The sequence below is a fragment of the Anomaloglossus baeobatrachus genome, chromosome 1 (genome assembly GCF_048569485.1).
Source record: "Anomaloglossus baeobatrachus isolate aAnoBae1 chromosome 1, aAnoBae1.hap1, whole genome shotgun sequence".
Lineage (NCBI taxonomy): Eukaryota > Metazoa > Chordata > Amphibia > Anura > Aromobatidae > Anomaloglossus > Anomaloglossus baeobatrachus.
Genome location: NC_134353.1, coordinates 538087761 through 538107257, shown reverse-complemented (window position 1 = coordinate 538107257; position 19497 = coordinate 538087761). Strand labels below are relative to the sequence as shown.

General features: G+C 49.2%; 1 protein-coding gene across 1 annotated transcript in view; it reads left to right on the top strand.

The window, feature by feature from the left end:
* WDR64 (WD repeat domain 64) overlaps nt 1–18510 on the top strand; it is a 202158-nt gene extending 183648 nt beyond the window's left edge. Inside the window, exons 26-28 of the mRNA XM_075350352.1 lie at nt 7135–7221; nt 16138–16230; nt 18436–18510. Coding sequence (XP_075206467.1) covers nt 7135–7221; nt 16138–16230; nt 18436–18510 — 255 coding nt within the window. The remainder of the gene's footprint in view (nt 1–7134; nt 7222–16137; nt 16231–18435) is intronic.
* Nucleotides 18511–19497: the final 987 nt, after the last annotated feature.

The following is a 19497-nucleotide window of genomic DNA, read 5'->3' as shown; positions in this document are numbered from 1 at the left end:
AGGACGGCTGTACCGGGCCACGGTCCAGCAGGGTTCACCGGAGGCGTGGCCCAGGGACCGACAGTTGGTGGTACCCTATCCGTTCCGGACGGAGTTGTTGCGGATCGCACATGAGATTCCGATGGCCGGACACCTAGGGATCGCTAAGACCAAGGCCAGGTTAAACCAGCATTTCTACTGGCCAAAAATGGGGGCCGATGTGGCTGCCTACTGCCGTTCGTGTGAAACCTGTCAGAGAGTGGGGAAGGCGGGGCCACGCCCCAAAGCCCCACTGGTATCTCTGCCAATCATCGATGAGCCTTTCAGGAGGGTGGCTGTGGATCTGGTCGGCCCGCTGGCCATCCCCAGCAGCTCCGGGAAACGCTTCATACTGACGGTAGTGGACTATGCCACCCGGTACCCAGAAGCAGTGGCCTTGTCGTCCATTCGGGCTGACAAGGTGGCCACCGCATTGCTGGAGATTTTCTCCCGAGTGGGTTTTCCCCAGGAAATGCTCACTGACCGGGGGACCCAATTCATGTCCCAGCTGATGGAGGCCCTCTGTAAGCAAGTCCAGGTGCGACATCTGGTGGCCAGCCCGTACCATCCACAGACTAATGGCCTGTGCGAGCGGTTCAATGGCACCTTAAAGCAGATGCTTAAGATGTTGGTCGACTCCCATGGGCGTGACTGGGAGCGGTATCTCCCACACCTGTTATTTGCTTACCGGGAGGTTCCACAGGCCTCAACAGGATTCTCACCGTTTGAGCTCCTGTACGGGCGACGTGTGCGGGGCCCCCTGGCTCTGGTGAAAGAGGCTTGGGAAGGGGATTTGGCCACCCCTGGAGTGTCGGTTATCGAGTATGTCATGCGCTTCCGGGACAAAATGCAGGCCTTGACGCAACTGGTACACGACAATATGGCTCAAGCCCAGGCCGATCAGAAGCGTTGGTACGACCAGAACGCTTGTGCGAGGACCTACCAAGTGGGTCAAAAGGTGTGGGTACTGGTCCCCGTACCACAGGACAAGCTTCAGGCAGCCTGGGAAGGCCCATACCTCGTGTACCAGCAGCTCAACCCTGTAACGTACCTGGTCACCCTGGACCCTGCCCGTGGAAGGCGGAAGCCCTTCCATGTGAACATGATGAAGGCACATCATGAGCGGGAGGCATGTGCGCTCCCCGTGTGCAACCTGCCCGAGGAGGGAGAAGCGGAAACCCTCTTGGATATGCTAGCCCAGGTTAGGGCAGGCGGATCCATTGAGGATGTGGAGGTTGGCCACCAGCTCTTGGAAGACCAACGGTCCCAGCTGTGGGCCACCCTCCTCCCCTTCCGGGGGTTGTTTACCAACCAGCCCGGAAGGACTGACTTGGCTGTCCATCACGTGGACACTGGGGATCATCCCCCGATCCGGCGTTCAGCATATCGGGTCTCCCTGGAGGTGCAGCAACACATGCGCCAGGAGATTGACGAGATGCTGAAGCTGGGGGTGATCCAGGCATCCAACAGCGCTTGGGCCTCGCCTGTAGTCCTCGTCCCTAAGAAGGACCGAACCACTCGGTTCTGCGTGGACTACAGGGGGCTCAATGCGGTCACGGTCGCCGATGCGTACCCAATGCCACGCATCGATGACCTGCTCGATCAGTTGGCCGGGGCTCAGTACCTGACCATCATGGATCTGAGCCGGGGATATTGGCAGATCCCCCTGACTCGCAAGGCCAGGGAACGCTCTGCCTTTATTACCCCATTTGGACTGTACGAGTCCACGGTGATGCCATTCGGGATGAGGAATGCCCCTGCCACTTTCCAGCGGATGGTCAACACCCTGCTCAAGGGACTTGAAGGGTACGCGGCCGCGTACCTGGATGACATTGCCGTCTTCAGTCCCACCTGGGAGGACCACCTAGAGCATCTAGCACAGGTGCTCAGGCGGATCCACCGGGCAGGTTTGACCATCAAGCCGGGAAAGTGTCAGCTGGCCATGAGCGAGGTCCAGTACCTCGGTCACCGGGTAGGTGGGAGAACACTGAAGCCCGAGCCTGAGAAAGTGGAAGCCATCGCATCCTGGCCCACCCCCAGGACCAAGAAGCAGGTGATGTCCTTCTTGGGGACCGCTGGGTACTATAGGAGGTTTGTTCCATGCTATAGTAGCCTGGCAAAGCCCTTGACGGACCTCACCAAGAAGAAGCTGCCCTCTGCAGTCGATTGGACAATGGACTGCGAGACAGCCTTCCGGGCCCTAAAGGACGCCCTGTCCAGCCCGCCCGTGCTACAGGCAGCCGACTTCACGCGGCCGTTTGTAGTACAGACCGACGCCAGTGACTTCGGCCTCGGTGCGGTGCTCAGCCAGGTGGACTCTGCGAGCCAAGAGCACCCAGTCTTGTACCTGAGCAGGAAGCTGTTACCAAGGGAAGTTGCCTATTCCACGATGGAGAAGGAGTGCCTGGCCATAGTGTGGGCCCTGCAGCGTCTGCAACCCTATCTATACGGGCGCCACTTCATCGTGGAGACGGACCACAATCCCCTCAGCTGGTTGCACACCGTCTCTGGGACGAATGGGCGATTGTTGCGATGGAGCCTTGCGCTCCAGCAATACAACTTCACCATTCGCCACAAAAGGGGCCGTGACCACGGTAACGCAGACGGGCTGTCCCGACAAGGAGAGGTCGCGGACGGGCGCACGGGGGAACACCGGAGTGTGCTGCCCCCTAGCGCCCTCAAAAGGGGGGAGGTGTGAGGCAAATCCCGGGATATGAAGATGAATTATGACTCCAGTCATAATCCCTCATCACTCCCTGGCAGTGCCCCCTCCCTTCTTGTTCTCAGTGTTCCACTTACACCTCCATGGCCATGTCCTGTGATATGGAAATTAGGTGGCTTGGGGACAATGGACACAGGATGACTCCCTGCCGTGACCCTGTAGTGGGGGCTGCTAGCTAGTTAGCAAGGCTATGGAAATAGCCAGACAGAACGACTCCAGTAAAAAATGGTTCATATCTCGCAAGCCATATTTCCGATAAATATGGCAACCATAAAAATGGTGTCTCCGCATGCGGACGATGCCGGCACACCCTTTTTATGGGAGCAGGACATTGGGAAATGCCCCAGGCGTGATATCAGCCAATGGGGAACTGGCAGACAGGTCATGAGTCCCCTCGTTCTGTAGCTAAATTCATAACTGTCACAATGAGAGCATTGGCGTCCGCCTACGACGCTCCCAGGCAAAGTTATGGCCCATATTCCATGTTGTGGATTGTCCATAACTCAAGCCAGGGGTGGAGCAGTGCTCCCTCTGAGGTCACTAAGGTAGGAGGGGACCTGGATTTGCCCAGATTGATAACCCTACTTCGGCCATTTTCCAGTGTTCTTTTCGCTGGGGGCACGTGTAGGAAACATCTGTGGGAAGGATCCTAGAAACCTGGGTACAGCGCCCCCCTGTGGCCAGACGCAACAAGGTAACTGCTGGAACTGTGTATGCCTGTTTGTAACCCATGCTTTGACTGTAACTGTACTCTGACATATGTATATTCTGTAGATTCCCTATTGTATATATTGTAGTTTCTAGTGTGCTTTAGGCTGATTAAATTATATAATTAATCTTGGGCTGTTCTGTTATCTCGATCTTGAATCCCACGTCTGTGTGTTCGGCTAATAGTTACCGTAAATCGGTTGGTGGCAGCGAATTGTGCCAAGGATTATTGTGGGGAGGCCAGTGAGATTCGGGGAGATTTTATATATTCCGCCCGCGGAGGTCGGGGGAATATATACCTTACTCTCACCGGGGACCCTTCAATAATCGGCATAAGTAGTATAGCGGCCTCCTTGCTTATGGTCGGGCAATTCCATAATTGGCCTGACTATAAGAGGGGCGCTAGAGAGCGCGTCACGTGCTCTGTCTGTCGGTCGGGAGGTATAAAGGAGGGGTGACCCCCACTTGTTACCCCCCGATTGTGACGTACTGGTAGCCAGCGCGGGGGATTTCTGAGTGACCCCCCCGGTGGTTTGTGACAGTCTCCTTGAAGAAGGGAGATCACAATGTGTTGTTTCTCACTCTCGGAAGAGGGTGGAACTTAGGGTAAAGCTTGCAGGCTTCACGGAAAACAAAAAACTTATCCTGCCCTCCCGAAAATCTATCTGAGAGTGCCAACTCAGGTTCCGGTATGGTATAGCTGACTGCCAGACCTGCGGACTGCTGCTGTGGCTGCAAAACCCTGGATCGCAGGTCTGCCAGACCAAGGGACCCGCTTTGTAACTGTTCTACAAGAGCCTCAGCAGAATCCATTTAAGGTCCAGGGAAAAAAAAGTGGTCCGGTTACAATGTCATACAGTGACTACTGGGATTCTGCCTGGAAAAAAGGAACCCTCGGTGAGCGCTGCAACAATCAGGTGGTACACCTGGAAGACATATGGTGGACCCTGGTGCTAGGGAAGCTGATCTTTGTACTCTCTAATGTGCTTAGGCCCTAACTTGCCCTAAACTCACCCTGGCTAGTGAGAAGGCCGGTGAAAGCACTGGTCTCACCACTGCAATAATACAACACAGGATTAGGGAGACAGACAAGAGGAAATAGACACAAAAAGGAAAACACTTCAAGCAACTCCAATGCAGCTCACACTACAGCTGTGATTATCCCAAAATATTAGCTTTTTGACAAGACTGGCTCCTTCAAAAATGGTCAGCATAAGAATGATGAGATTCTATAACTGGCCTCAGAAGTTAAGACACATGACTATTTATAGCAAAGGGGAGGGGTCACAAAGAGCTGAGATGAAGGTTCAAAGGATAGCCAGATAGAAAAGAGTCCTTAACACCTAGAGCACCAAAAGAAAGCAAATACATTTAAACACAAGCTGCAGACCTGCACACAATAAGGTGCTGTGACCTTCTGGTCCCTGACTCACAAGAAGTCCCTCCAGAGAGGGGCACACCTATGATAATTTCACAGTCTGACTGCTCTAACTATAAATAACTCTTTCCTATTTAGATGCTGGAAATGCCTTTCCATCTGCAATGAGTGCCCCCTGGTCCATAGTATTGTCTTTGAAAGGAATAGGTCATGTGCCAATCTTTTGTATTTATAAATAAAAATGAGATCTCCTCTGAGACTCTTTTTTTGTAAGCTAAATAAGCCCAAGTTTTCTAATCTCATCATATGGGAAGCCCTCCATTCCTTGTAATAGTCTAGTTTCCTGCATTTTAACTGACTCTAACTTCTGAATATCTTTTTTAAGATATGTAGCCCAAAGTAGATCTCATATTCTAGAAAACGTGACCGAGCACTACAGCGTCCAGGACACACTGATAAAACCGCAGCTGTGAGTGGTGATGTCACTGAGTTTACCTGAGGTCACAGCTGTCGCTTCCCAAAGTACCCCAGCTGTGACCACAGGTGAACTAAATCAACTCAGTGAACACACCTCAGGTGAACATAAACTCACCTGATGTGAACTCAATGAACTCAATGCCTGCTATATACACAAAAAATGCACACAAATGGTTTTGATGCAGTTTTGGTGCGAATGTCTGCACCAAATTTGCATCTCCTGGCAGAAAACCGCACTGAAACTGTGTCAAAACTGTTTTGTGCATTTTTTGCCAAGAGATGCAGAGTTGGTGCTGGAATTTATATACCAAATTCCTGCAACAAATCTGCATCTCCTAGCAAGAAATCGCATCAATACCTCATCAAAACTATTTTGCATTTAGATGCATTTTATTTTGCCAAGAAATTCAGTATTGGTGCAAGAATTTGGTGTATACATTTTAGCACTAAATTTGCATCTCTTGGAACAAAAACAGTTTTCTGCCAGGAGATGCAGGTCTCGTTGAACTGAATAAGTTCACCTGATGTGAGGTTACCGAGTTCAGTGAGGTCACCTGATGTGAGTTTACCTGCTCTCACAGATGGAGTACCATGGGAACCCCCACCTGTGACTGCAGTTAAGCTCAGTGACATTACAGCTCACAACTGAAGCTCAGTCAGTCTCTGCCTGAAGTCACAGCATGTGGTCATGTTCTGTAATGTGCCCACACAATGCTACTTCAGTATGTAGCAGACCCGGGATCATTTTGGGACCGTGTGTGGATTGCATTAGACCTGTGTGTTTGGGGTTAAAAAATTGGAGAAAGAGTGTTGTATGTATTTTATTTCAAATAAAGGATTTTTTCATTTTTGGTGTTTATTTCTTTTTCTTTATAGGATTAGTAATGGGGAGGGGTCTCATAGACGCCTCACATTACTAACCTATGGCTTACTGGCAGCTGTGAGCTGTCATTAACCCCTTACATTAAATCGATTACCACTGGACCAGGGCAATCAGATTGAGCTGGGTAAAGTGCCAGAATTGTCATATTCAATCGGTGCAACAATTCTGGGCGGCTGAATGCTGCTATATTTAGGCTGGGGGGGAGGGGGGCAATAATCTCCCCAGCCTGAGAATTACAGCCCCCAGCTGTTGGCTTTATCATGACTGGGTATCAAAATTAGGGGGGACCGCATGCTGTTTTTAAAAAATTATGTTGATACACATCTAAGATAAACACACAGCTGTGGGCTGCTTCCTGTAGCCATTTGCTTTATCTGCGCTATTTATGACAATATGAGGACCATACGCCAATTTATTTATTTAATTATTTAACTATTTTTACATCCCTATAGAGATACACACAGTGTGTGTGATTTAAACCAATAACACACGCTGTTACACAGCATGGGGGTGCTGTCTGACTGCAATGCTGGGACTAACAGTGGACTGGGGAAGCAGTGAATATGTATGTGGGTTAATGATCAGACAAGAAGTAGTGTTACAGCTGCGGGGAAGTTCCGTAAATATAACACTCCTGCTTAATTCCTTTTTTTCTTTCTTTTTCCTTTCTTTTTAAAAATTTCTATCATTATCCGGGTGGCCGACTCGGAACAGATACATGGATATCCCCGAGAAGTCTTTGTTTGGAGTCCGTGCACAAACACTAGGTATCCAGTTGTGACCCTGAACTTTACAGTTTGGGTTCTCTTATCACTGGTGATGACACATTCACAGTAACTATTTAATTTTGGAAAATCATTATGCTTTAATAGAAAAAAGGAAAATAAAAACTTTACACAGAACTAAAATAAATTTAATTAAAATGTAACTATTTATGTTCTTCAACAGTTGACACGAAAACCAGTGGAGAAGGAAATGCATGCATCAGTCGAAAAAGGATCTAATGCATTATTCAGAACAATTCCCATCTACAAGGCAAGTGATGCAAGAGGACTTATGTCTTACGTACAGTAGTTTAGTCTGGTAACAATGAAAGGCTGAATTATAAAAGCATTAAAGCCACTACTGGCGATGTCACAATGTAATTTGAAAGATTCCCATCCAATAATATGCTGATAAAATCCATTTATTATGCTTTGGGTCTTCCCTGACCCCAGAGCATAATAAATGGCTAAGTAGGGGAGCTGTCCTGATACTACAAATTCCTGTCCAGGTTCTACGCTGGCTCGCTTTCTCCCTTTGGGTCCAATCATCTTTTCTATCTTCAGTTTTTGCTGTTAAATTATTTTTATTAAGGGAATTTTTCAGTGTAAGGGATTGGAAATATATTTCAGTAAAGATATCTCATTAAAGCTCACAATTTTATTGAAAAGAAATATTAGGAAAGGAAAACTATGGAAAAGTAGGGATTATACAAGGAATGAAGAGGTGTTGAGAAGATGAAAAATAGGGGAGATAGGAAGGGAGCAAGAAAAGAAAGAGAGGGGGGAAGGGAAAACAGGGAAGTTAACAGTTTTCTCCACTCCTTGGTGCCTCTTGGCCTGACTAGGCTTCATGTGATTTCAATGTTTGTCACCCCTACCTCTGTAAATACAGAAGAGAAGATCGAAGCCAGAGGTAGGAAGCAAGACGTGACAGGGAGCTGCAGCACCAGGATGGATGAGTATAATGTCATTTTTTATTTTTAACCCCCTTTTCGGTCCTAAATGGACCAGCAGCCATTTTGTTTTCTTTGAGCCAATCTAAATGCAAGAAGTCCGGGGTGAATGTAATATTTTTGGTGAATTTCGAAGTGAATTTAATTTACCTCAAATCAGTTTTCTCATCTGTAACCACTGCTCATTTACTGTGAGACAAATTTAATAATAATAATAATAATAATAAAAAAAAAAAAAGTTTATTTATATAGCGCCAACATATTTCACAGCCCTTTACAATCTGGTGGGGGATTGTACAAACAAAAACAAAGCAAAATAGCACAGAATTCAGCAGCTACAGTAAGAATGAGGGCCCTGCTTGAAAGCTTACAATCTATGGGGAAAGAAGGAGACAGAAAAGGTGAAGCATACATGTAGTATCTGATCCGGCCATCGTTATGCTAGTTTATTGCTTACATACTGTCACGCTCCCGATGCCTCGGCACCGCTCCTTACCCGCTGATCCGGTCGCACCATCCCGGCACCGCTCCGTACCCACTGATCCGGCCTCACCGTCATTGCACTGCTCCTTAACCACTGATCCAGTCCATGTGTCCACCCACCGGTCATGGCTGCCGCTCCCGCTCGTGCTCTCCTGTGTCCTGCTCCTGGTCTTATGAGTCTGACTCTAAGTCTTTGCCACATGGTTCTGTATAGGACCAGGCCGCACCCACTCTCCTGGTCTTATAGGCCCAGCACACCTGCAGCAGGAAATGACATGAGGCTGTGCTTGGTATATAAGACTGGCCTTTCCATGTGGGCGGCACCTGATCAACGTGTCTTGAAGCCTTGTCTTTTGAGCTAGGTGCTCAGGTCCCCTTGTACCATGTCCTGTTACCTGTACCAGCATTCTGTACCGTCTTAAAGAACTCCGTGACCCTGGTGACCTGGTTATACCTGTCCCTGCCACGCCAGTGCTCCGGCTGCCGTGTACCCTGCCCTCCGGTGGGGTGCATGGTCCAGTGGATCCACCTCCTGGGCCTACCAGTCCTCCCTGCCCTGACAGATTGATCAGGCCATGGATTCCGCCGGAGCCCAGACGTCTGAACTGGCTGAACTGCGCCAGGAACTGGTGCGACAGAGAGAAACCTTAACCCGTATATTGAATTTCCTGACGTCTGTGGACAGCCGCTTGTATACGTTACAGACCGCCGCCTCGACCTCATCTACACAGCGTACAGCTACTACGTCCGAACCCGTTGTCTCCTCGGCCTCGCAACTTCGCCTCGCTGCACCGCCTCGCTATGCGGGAGATCCCAAGACCTGCAGAGGCTTCTTGAACCAGTGCTCTCTGCATTTCCAGCTGCTCCCGCACCTGTTTGTTTTGGACCAAGCAAAAGTGGCATTTCTAATGTCCCACCTGGAAGGCGAGGCGTTGGCCTGGATAAATCCGTTGTGGGAGAACGAGGATCCGGTGACGACCGTCATCCGGGAATTCCTTCAGGCTTTTCGAAGTACCTTTGATGAACCGGGACGCACTACCGCGGTTACCTCCTCGCTCCTCCGGCTACGCCAAGGAACCCTGACGGTGGGCCAGTACGCCATCCAGTTTCGCACGCTTGCCTCCGAGCTAGGCTGGAACAACGAGGCATTGACGGCAGCCTTTTGGGAGGGCCTATCGGGCCGCATTAAGGACGAATTAGCCGGTCGTGACGTTCCCCGTACTTTGGACGCTCTGTTATCCCTAGCCACCCGGATTGATCTCCGTTTTCAAGAGCGAACCAAGGAAGTATCTCGGGAGAAACGACCAATCCATCACATCTCCGTTCCGCAGAGGTCTACCGTTCTCCCGCCACTGCCGTTCTGCGATTCTACTCCTGAACCAATGCAAATTGACCGACTGAGCCAAGCTGAGCAACGCCGTGCAGAGCGACTCGCCCAGGGCCTGTGTTTCTATTGTGGAAGCGGTTCACATCTGTTCCGCTCATGCCCTGAGAGACCAGGAAGACCCCGAGTCCAAGGGATGGTGGGAACCGCCACCCTTGGTACCGGAATCCCCTCAGTCCCGGTTACACAGACTGTCCAGATAACGAATGAGAAGACCCGATTCACGGCAGAGGCTTACATTGATTTGGGGGCAGTGGGTAATTTCATCCTACAAGCTACCGTGGACCGTTATCGAATACCGGTCATCCCGCTAGCTAAACCCCATTTGGTTCGCCTCCGTGGACGGAAAACCACTATACGAACCCGTCCGGTACACCACCAAACCCGTGAGACTCTGTGTTGGTGCCCTGCACACTGAGACTATTGCTTTGTACGTCATCCCGAGAATGGCTCCCGGGCTCCTGCTGGGTCTGCCCTGGCTACACCTCCATGACCCTGACATCAGTTGGCGCTCTGGCGCAATCACTCGTTGTAGTCCGTTGTGCCAGGATACCTGTCTACAGCCTGTTCCTCGGTCCCTGTCACCTGGGCCTGTCATGTCACAACAGGAGGAAGAAGTGACGACACAGTCCAGCGTCGTACCACAACTCCTGTCTCTTGTACCTGTGGTGCCACCAGAACAAGAAGAGGAGACGACGCAGTCCAGCGTCGTACCACAACTCCTGTCGCCTGAGTCCTTGGTACCACCGGGCCCTGAAGAAGAAACAACGCAGTCTAGCGTCGCCCCACCGTCCCTGGCTATTGAGAATTTGATGTCACCGGCTACTGAGGATGAGACACCGTCCTATACCCGGTCCGAGACGCCCGATCCGATCGTCTACGACCCCAGTCCTGCTTCTGTCTGTCCCCCGCTTCCCGTTGCCCCCGTTGCCACTGCTGGTAGATCTTCGGCTAAGCGTCATGCGGCCAAGAAGGCGGTACGGGGTCAGCGGTCCTTCCCTGCCTTTGCGTTGGGTCCTGGTCCGGTGACTCGATCCGGGATGCCCCTGGGGTACTGCGCACGGAGGGGGGGGCATAGAGGGGGGGGTACTGTCACGCTCCCGATGCCTCTGCACCGCTCCTTACCCGCTGATCCGGTCGCACCATCCCGGCACCGCTCCGTACCCACTGATCCGGCCTCACCGTCATTGCACTGCTACTTAACCAATGATCCAGTCCACGTGTCCACCGGTCATGGCTGCCGCTCCCGCTCGTGCTCTCCTGTGTCCTGCTCCTGGTCTTATGAGTCTGACTCTAAGTCTTTGCCACATGGTTCTGTATAGGACCAGGCCGCGCCCACTCTCCTGGTCTTATAGGCCCAGCACACCTGCAGCAGGAAATGACATGAGGCTGTGCTGGGTATATAAGACTGGCCTTTCCATGTAGGCGGCGCCTGATCAACGTGTCTTGAAGCCTTGTCTTTTGAGCTAGGTGTTCAGGTCCCCTTGTACCGTGTCCTGTTACCTGTACCAGCATTCTGTACCATCTTAAAGAACTCCGTGACCCTGGTGACCTGGTTATACCTGTCCCTGCCACGCCAGTGCTCCGGCTGCCGTGTACCCTGCCCTCCGGTGGGGTGCATGGTCCAGTGGATCCACCTCCTGGGCCTACCAGTCCTCCCTGCCCTGACACATACAAACATGAATGATTTGGTCATTAGACAGTAACCTTTTGGGTGCCCTTGTGATGCCCTGACCAGCCAGGTAGTCACAAATAGGGCGCCGCATTACACCTGTACCTCATAGGTAACACACAGCCAAATACAAAAACTCTAGTCACCCCCTCAGGGCTTGATGGACACACCAGGGGGCGGAACCAGGCGGTTGGAAGACGCCCACCTAGGAGTCTCAGACAGCCTGAGGCGGGAAAATAAACACAACAGTCTAGAGTTCAAGTTGGAGAGGTGTGTGAGCTGGAGCTGTGTGCAGCTCCAGCAGAGGAGAGAACCCAATTTGAGCAGGTGCCAGGGTAGGTGCCCTGGTACCTTTGGCTATGAGGCAGACGGCGGTCTCCATCTGCAGGAGCCGGGAAGATGGCTCGGTGGAACTGAGGTGGACTGGGACAGGGTTTTAGCCCGCCAGTACCGACCCGGGGAACCGACTCGGAAAAAGGAGCACAAAGGGGGGTTCTCAGACCCTGAAGCTAGGTCCAAAAGCTACTGGGGGCTAGCTAATTAACTGATTGAGGCCATGACTAGAGGTCGTGTCCCACCCAAAGTCCCGACTGAAGAAAACAACCCAACAAGGGGGATAGAAAGCCACCGCCACGGCTTAGAGATCCCACGGGCCAGCGTCTGTGGGCAATGGGCTCCTTAGGTGACCACAAGCCGGGCGCGGACTCCTGAAGTTGCAAGCACAGGCAGTCCACCATCACACACAGGTGCAGGAGAAAGACAGAGACCACCAGCCGGGTGGGGGACCAGACTGCAGCCGGCTGTGGGCACCGACCACCATCACCTTGGTTTACCAGAGACTCGTGTGCTTACTAATAGTGAGTACATCAGCACCCTCCGGTCGCCCATCTCCCTGCACCGCCAACCAAAACCCAATGGGTCCCGGCCACCTTTTCAGTTGTAGTGAAGGTCCAGATCCGAGCGGCTTGGCTGCCGAGCATGGGGCGGTACACCCTTACGTGCTATTAGTTGTATGTAGGATGTGAGGACAGAAATAGGAGAGAGAAGGTTATGAATAGCATTTAGAAGGTGAGACAGGGGAGAGTTCGGTTACGAAGTTATTATGATAAGCTTGTCTGAAGAGAAGTGTTTTTAATGTACGCTTAAAAACTTGGTGGTTGGATATTAGTCACATTCTTTGGGGTAGTGCATTCCAGAAAACTGGTGTGGCACGAGAAAAGTCTTAGAGACGGAGGTATGAGGTTCGTATTATGGAGGATGTTAGTCTAAGATCATTTGCGGAACGGAGGGGGCGGGTAGGATGATAGACAGAGATGAGAGATGAGATATATGGTGGTACAGAGCTGTGGAGAGCTTTGTGGGGGAGGGATATGAGTTTGTATTGTATTCTGTAGCTGATGGGTAGCCAGTGAAGTGACTGGCACAAGGTGGAGGCATCAGTGAAGCGGCTGGACAGGAATATGACCCTTTTTGCTGCATTCAAAATGGATTGGAGAGGAGAAAGTTTCGTCTGAGGGAGAACAATCAGTAAAGAGTTGCAGTAATCCAGGCGGGCATGAATAAGAGCGACAGTAAGGGTTTTTGCAGTTTCGAAAGTGAGAAATGGTTGGATTCTGGAGATGTTTTTAAGATGCAGGTGACATGTGCAAGCGAATGGGCAGAGGTCAAACACAGGAATCACTATACCGAACAAAGCGGGAACCAGAAAACAGGAATACAAACTATATCTGGCAGTGACCAGCAGACAGGAGGGAGAATTAAAAGGGTGTGGTGTCTTCCTATTGGCTGTAGGTGAATCGTTGTGACGTTAGCTGGAAGATACACGCCACCTACAGTCAGCCAGTGGTACTGCAGGTCCTAGGGAAATTCAGCCTAGTAGATGAGCGGAGCCTGCGCCCACCAGAGCCACTGGCACTAACTCCTCTCCCATCACCAGCACTGTCCACGGCGGGAACATGGCATCGCCTGGTGATCAAAGCAAAAGTCACAGGAGCGGGCTCTGGTGGGGACATGACACAGAGTAATCTATTAGCCTAATCTAGCAAAAAAAAACAGAGTGTTTTTCAGCATGGCTTGCTGAGTGAATATCTCTGAAACCTTATTACACAGGTTTGCATAGCGATCAAAAACAGCAGCGTACAGGCACTGTAATCTATTAGCTCAATCTACCAAAAAACCAAGATGTATACAGCGTTTCTTGCTGTGTGAATATCATTGAACCCTCATACCACGATGTGTCATGTAGCTTTGCATAGCGGTCAAAAATAGCAGAGTATAAGCAGTGTAATCTATTAGTGCCACAGGGTACTGCGATCCTTACCCAGGGTGCAGGGCCTACCCCCATGTCCATGTTCTTAAGAAACCGGTGTCACTAACATCAGTACAAATCCCAATCACACCTCACATTTCGACCTGTCAGACACACCAGTGGGTTGGATAAGCGGAATAAGGCCACCCACCTAGGGGTCAGGCAGACTGGTGGGAGGGAAGTTCAGTTCAGTTGAGTCTAGAGAGTCAAGTGAGAGCCCTCAAGGAGTAACGAGTTGGGGAGTAGTAGCTTCCGGGGAGCTAGACCGAGGTTGGGTCGCAGATGGTGGCCCGGGAGCAGAGGAGTCGTGGACCGGTGGCAGCGACATTGGAAGGTTGCGACAGACATAGTCTAGGAGGACTGTCGGCATCAGACATCCAAGAGAACTGTCCGGTACCGAGCACGACAGGGTACAGTACCCTAGGTCAGGAGCCAGTTTATCGTCCTGATAATTAACCTGGGAGGGAGAGTCTTTTTATGAACTTCCCTATGAGCTCAGAGATTGAAGGCGACAGCACACCGCGGGGGATAGGGCTTTCCAGTAATGCGGCCCACTAAAATCCCAAGTGCCAGCAATCAAGAGCACAGCTACACTAAAAACATAATGAGCGGGGCCCCAACAGCTTCAAGCCAAGGGGCCACACAGAGAACTAAATTATGTATGGAGGCTACGGATTACCCAGTAACACCGGTGGGAGCGGACACCTGGACGGGCTCCTCTGTAGAGACTGTGATGCACAGAGTCTTTGGTTTATCTTCAGTGTGAGTGTCTGCTTTATAATCCTCATCCTGCACCACGACTACATTCAGAGAGTAACCTGGTTCCCCTGCACCCTGCGCTCCCAAGCATCTCACCCAAAACCCCAGAGGCCGGAGCCTTCCCTACCTGTAGAGGGACTGACACCTTGCTGCTCCTCACCATCTTCCCCGGTACTCCTTCCAGCAGCGGCGGTACTCCCATTACCGCAACCCGCAGGTGGCATCACAAACTTCTCCCCTGTAAATAATCCCCTTTCAAGGATCGGAGCGAGTGCCAAGACTGAGTCCGGACCCCTCGAGTCACGACCACCCCGGATCCGGGCGCCCCCGGTCTGCGCCGGGGCGGCACATGGCCACAGTACCACCAAACCCAAAAATGGACACACAGTCTTATTCCATTATTCAAGGTTGTCGTACTCAGACATAACTGTCTGCTTTGAACAATTTTTTTTCAAAATAAATGCTCCGGATTCCCAAAATTGACGCTGAGCAGCATGGGTGAGCCACTTCAAGTCTAAATAGCTGGGACTGGCAGTAGCAAATCTAGCTGGCGTACCTCCGACTCAATTCCAAATCCAACTACGAACTTTTTAAATGCAGCAACTAGACTGTCCATCACTGAAGCAGAAAATTGTCTCCTTTGTGGGAACTATTAAAAAAGACAGTCTAAGGGCGGCTTTGCACGTTGTAACATCGCACGTGCGATGTCGGTGGGGTCAAATCGAAAGTGACACACATCCGGCGTCACTTTCGACATCGTAGTGTGTAAATCCTAGATGATACGATTAACGAGCGCACAAACGCCGTTATCGTATCATCGTTGTAGGCTCCGACTTTTTCAAAATTACACTGCCATGACAGGTACGATGTTGTTCCTCATTCCTGCGGCAGCACACATCGCTGTGTATGAAGCCGCAGGAGCGAGGAACATCACCTTACCTGCCGCCGGCGGCTATATGGAAGGAAGAAGGTGGGCGGGATGTTTACATCCTGCTCATCTCCGCCCCTCCGCTTTGATTGGCCGCCTGCCGTGTGATGTCGCTCTGACGTTGTATGACCCGCCCCTTTTGGAAGGAGGCGGGACGCCGGCCAGAGCGACGTCGCAGGACAGGTGAGTGCATGTGAAGCTGGTGTAGCGATAGTGTTCACTACGCCAGGAATCACAAGATATCGCTGCTGCGACGGGGGGCGGGGACTATCGCGTGTGACATCGCAGCATCGGCTTGCGATGTCGCAAGGTGCAAAGCCCGCCTAAGAATTGGTGCCCTGCTGAAAGTGCAGAGATGGTACCTGTGGAGCGTCAGCATCTTTCAGCAATGGAAGAAAAAATGAAATCGAAAAATGGAAAATCACCGGGTGGTGAAGGGGTTAAGATCCAAATTGGATTAAAGTTAGACCAAAATTGAGAATTGTGCCTTCAAAAGAGGGCACTATAAGAGTATTCAAAGAAGGCTGTTGCTGTAGCTAACAAACAGGTGTCTGGTTCAGAAAGCCCTTGTAACAGAATAGAATGATATCCTACTACTTACAAACATATTAGTATAGAATGATATCCTACTACTTACAAACATATTTTTATAGGAACCAGCAGGGGTGGAAATTTTAATATAATTATATTTTCTATGCAGTTTAATGGAATCAAGTTTCCAATGTTACCTACTTTTGAGCAGCAAAACCATGAGTCAGATGAGGACCCAAGGATGACCAATGGAACAACAAAGGTAACCAAAGTATGTACTCTACCACAATTCTGTCTCCTCTAAAAACCCGTTCTTTCATCATACCTCTAGATAATGTCCAAAGAGATATACTAATAAAGCATCTTTTACGTGCGGTGAAGATCACCCAAATGAATTGTTCATAAGAATGTCCAATCATTACCACGTGTAAACAGGCCCCTCGTGTAAACAGGCCCGCGATCAAATCACAAAGCTCAAAATGCTCAAAATGCTTAGAATGTGTCATTTGTTAGTTGAGCGTACTGGCTCCTTTCTCAAGACAAACACCACAATGAACATTGAGAAGCAAAAGGGGTTTAAATATTTATTGCATGACCAGTGAGCGCATTCACAGCTGAGATCAATGTTTACATCGTATTTAATAAAGTAAAAAAAAAATGAAAAAATGGAAGAAAAATTTAAATAAAATTTTTATGTATACCTCGTACTTACACAATTTCACGGGAGTTGTGCCAATTACTGCCCATATAGATGTAGAGACTCCCGTCCTTCTTCCTTTATTACCTGATGTGTGCTTTTGTCTCTTTTTCAGCACATATCTAGTTTGCCATTGATGTCATCTTTAAGTCTGGCATAAAAATTATTATTTGTCATAAGCACATTCATTTGTGTAAATTTGATGTGCTGCTGGGAATAACTGAAAGTGCTTAATTGGATGGTGAATTGAAAGTAAAACTCCTATGAAAATTAAAGGAAAATTGGTGCCAATCAACTTATTAATCATTCATTGACGTACAGAACCTTAAAGTTGACATCTGGTCTAAAATGATAACTCTGCAGGCTCTCTATGTGAATGCAGACATATGAATCCTCCCAGCGCACACACTGAGCTGCGAGGATTCGCCAGTTTCTGAGCCGGGAACAGTAGTCAAATGACTGCATTTCTGCAATATGCATGTTCCTGGCCAGAACCAGATTAGTGTCACTCAGTACAAATGTATTGAGCAACGCTGCGCACTAGATGGCCACACCTACTAGTCAAACACACCCACTCCATACACTTGTATTAAATGAGGCCGCACCTACAAGTCAGGTCCTGCGAGGATTTGCCAGTTTCTGAGCTGGGAATGGTAGTCAAATGACTGCATTTCTGCAATATGCATGTTCCTGGCCAGAACCCGACTAATGTCAGTCAATACAAATGTATTGAGCAAGGCTGCACACTAGATGGCCACACCTACTAGTCAAACACACCCACTCCATACACTTGTCTTAAATGAGGCCGCACCTACTAGTCGTGTTCTGGCTGGGAACATGCATATTGCACAATTGCGGTCGCGTGACTGCCGTTACCAGTTCAGAAATCAGCGAATCCTTGCGGTGCACAGTGTGTGTCCTGAGAGGATTAATAAATCTGCACTCACATAGAGAGACTGCAGACTTATCATTTTAGACCAGACAACCCCTTTAAGATTTTATTAAATGTATATTTTGAGGAACCTTATGTAATTATAGAGTTTACCCACTAATAGCAACAGTGCGCCTTATAGAATATGCAACTAGCCTCTTCCGAGAAGTAGAGAAGTAGAAATCTATTGCCAACTCTTCGCTGTTGCGATTGTAAAAGTCAAGATCAATCCTCTGCCATATGATAGAATTAGAAGCTGAACCAGAAATGCCATTTGCAGTCACTTGTTTCGGGGTGTTGGCTTCTCATCAGTGCAAAGCAGGCGATCTGAATTAGCTAACAGCAGATCTAATAGGTTCTAGTTGTTGGCGCTATGTCTGGCGGCGCTCACATGACTTTCTTATTTATTTAAGCATTGTATTCTTAACAAATACACTGTCTCAAATGGCAAATACCAAGTACTTTGCAGACAGTAAAGATTGGGAAGAGCAACTCAGCAGTGATCACACCATGTCAATTCCTATCTCTGGCTGCAGCAATAATACAATTTAAAGATCACTTGTCACAAGGTCAAAAGTGAACCTGGTATACTACTCTAATTACTCTCCAGAGTATTGTGGGCTTTTTGTACGAGTTTTTCATAATTCGCTATATCTTTGAAACTGCATGGTGGAATTAAAAACAAAAGAATGTTCAGGACAACAGCAGGAATAAAGTAATAGCAAGAACTGTTTTGATCCAAAAAATAAAAATTAGAATTAAAATTTCTTTATTCAGCAGATATAAATTATAGGGTCAGAATTATAATACACATGTGTAATCCTGTTTTCTTTCTTTAGGTCATATTTGCACGATCATGTGTAAGTGTCAATGCCGCAGAGAACTCAAGAAGAACGCATTTTCCTCCAATTTAAGGCCAACATTAAAATGCATTCACCAATAGCAACATTTGTGATAATGTTTTTTGATCATCATAGAAGACAATATAAGAATAGCTATAGTCTGCACCTCGTGCTACAGCTAGTTATCTGACCTTATTCATTTGCTCCCAGATTAATTGCAATGTTAAAACGAATGAACACGTGATTTGTTCTACGCTGCTGTAGACGTTGATCCGTGCAAAGGAGTCCAGGACACACAGATAGAATAAATGGGGTGTATTTGACGCATTTCAAAGCAGCTTTGCTGGCTATAACAGAATAATTAGAGGCTACTTCTACTGAGCAGTGTCCACCCTTAAGTATGTTTCGGAACTCACCTTCGCCCCTGTGTGTCCTGGACTCCGTTACATGGATCAACTTCTACAGCAGCATAGAACAAATCATGTATTCACCCATTTTAACTCTTTATCTCCACATGTGCTTGTAGCAACTGTTATCACAAGTAGAGATGAGCGAACTGGTCCCGGTTCGGCTCGAGGCCGGTTCGCCGAACGGGGGTCCCGTTCGAGTTCGGTTCGTCGAACGTTCGACGAACCGAACTCGAACGTATAGGCTAGAATGGGAGGCAATCACAAACACATAAAAATGCATTATAAATGTGCACAAACAGTTAATAAACATTGCCATAACACTTACCGGTCCTCGCGATCCCTTCTGCACTCTGTCTCCTGCCGCTATTCCATCCGATGATCGCTGAATCCTCCCGGTGACCTGCACTGCCAGCAGAGAAGCAGGACCTATCGTGACGTCAAAATAGCCATGTGACCAGTCACGTGGCTATTATCTCATTGGCTACAGACTGGTCACATGACTATGACACGTCATGTAGGACCTGCGAGTGCATCTCTCCGGTACACGGTGCACATATGTGTATCGCCGTGTACCGGCGACATGCTCTAGCACACGGTCGACTCCCCGTTCCGTTAGGGACCGGCTGACACAGCCGGTCATTAACGGAGA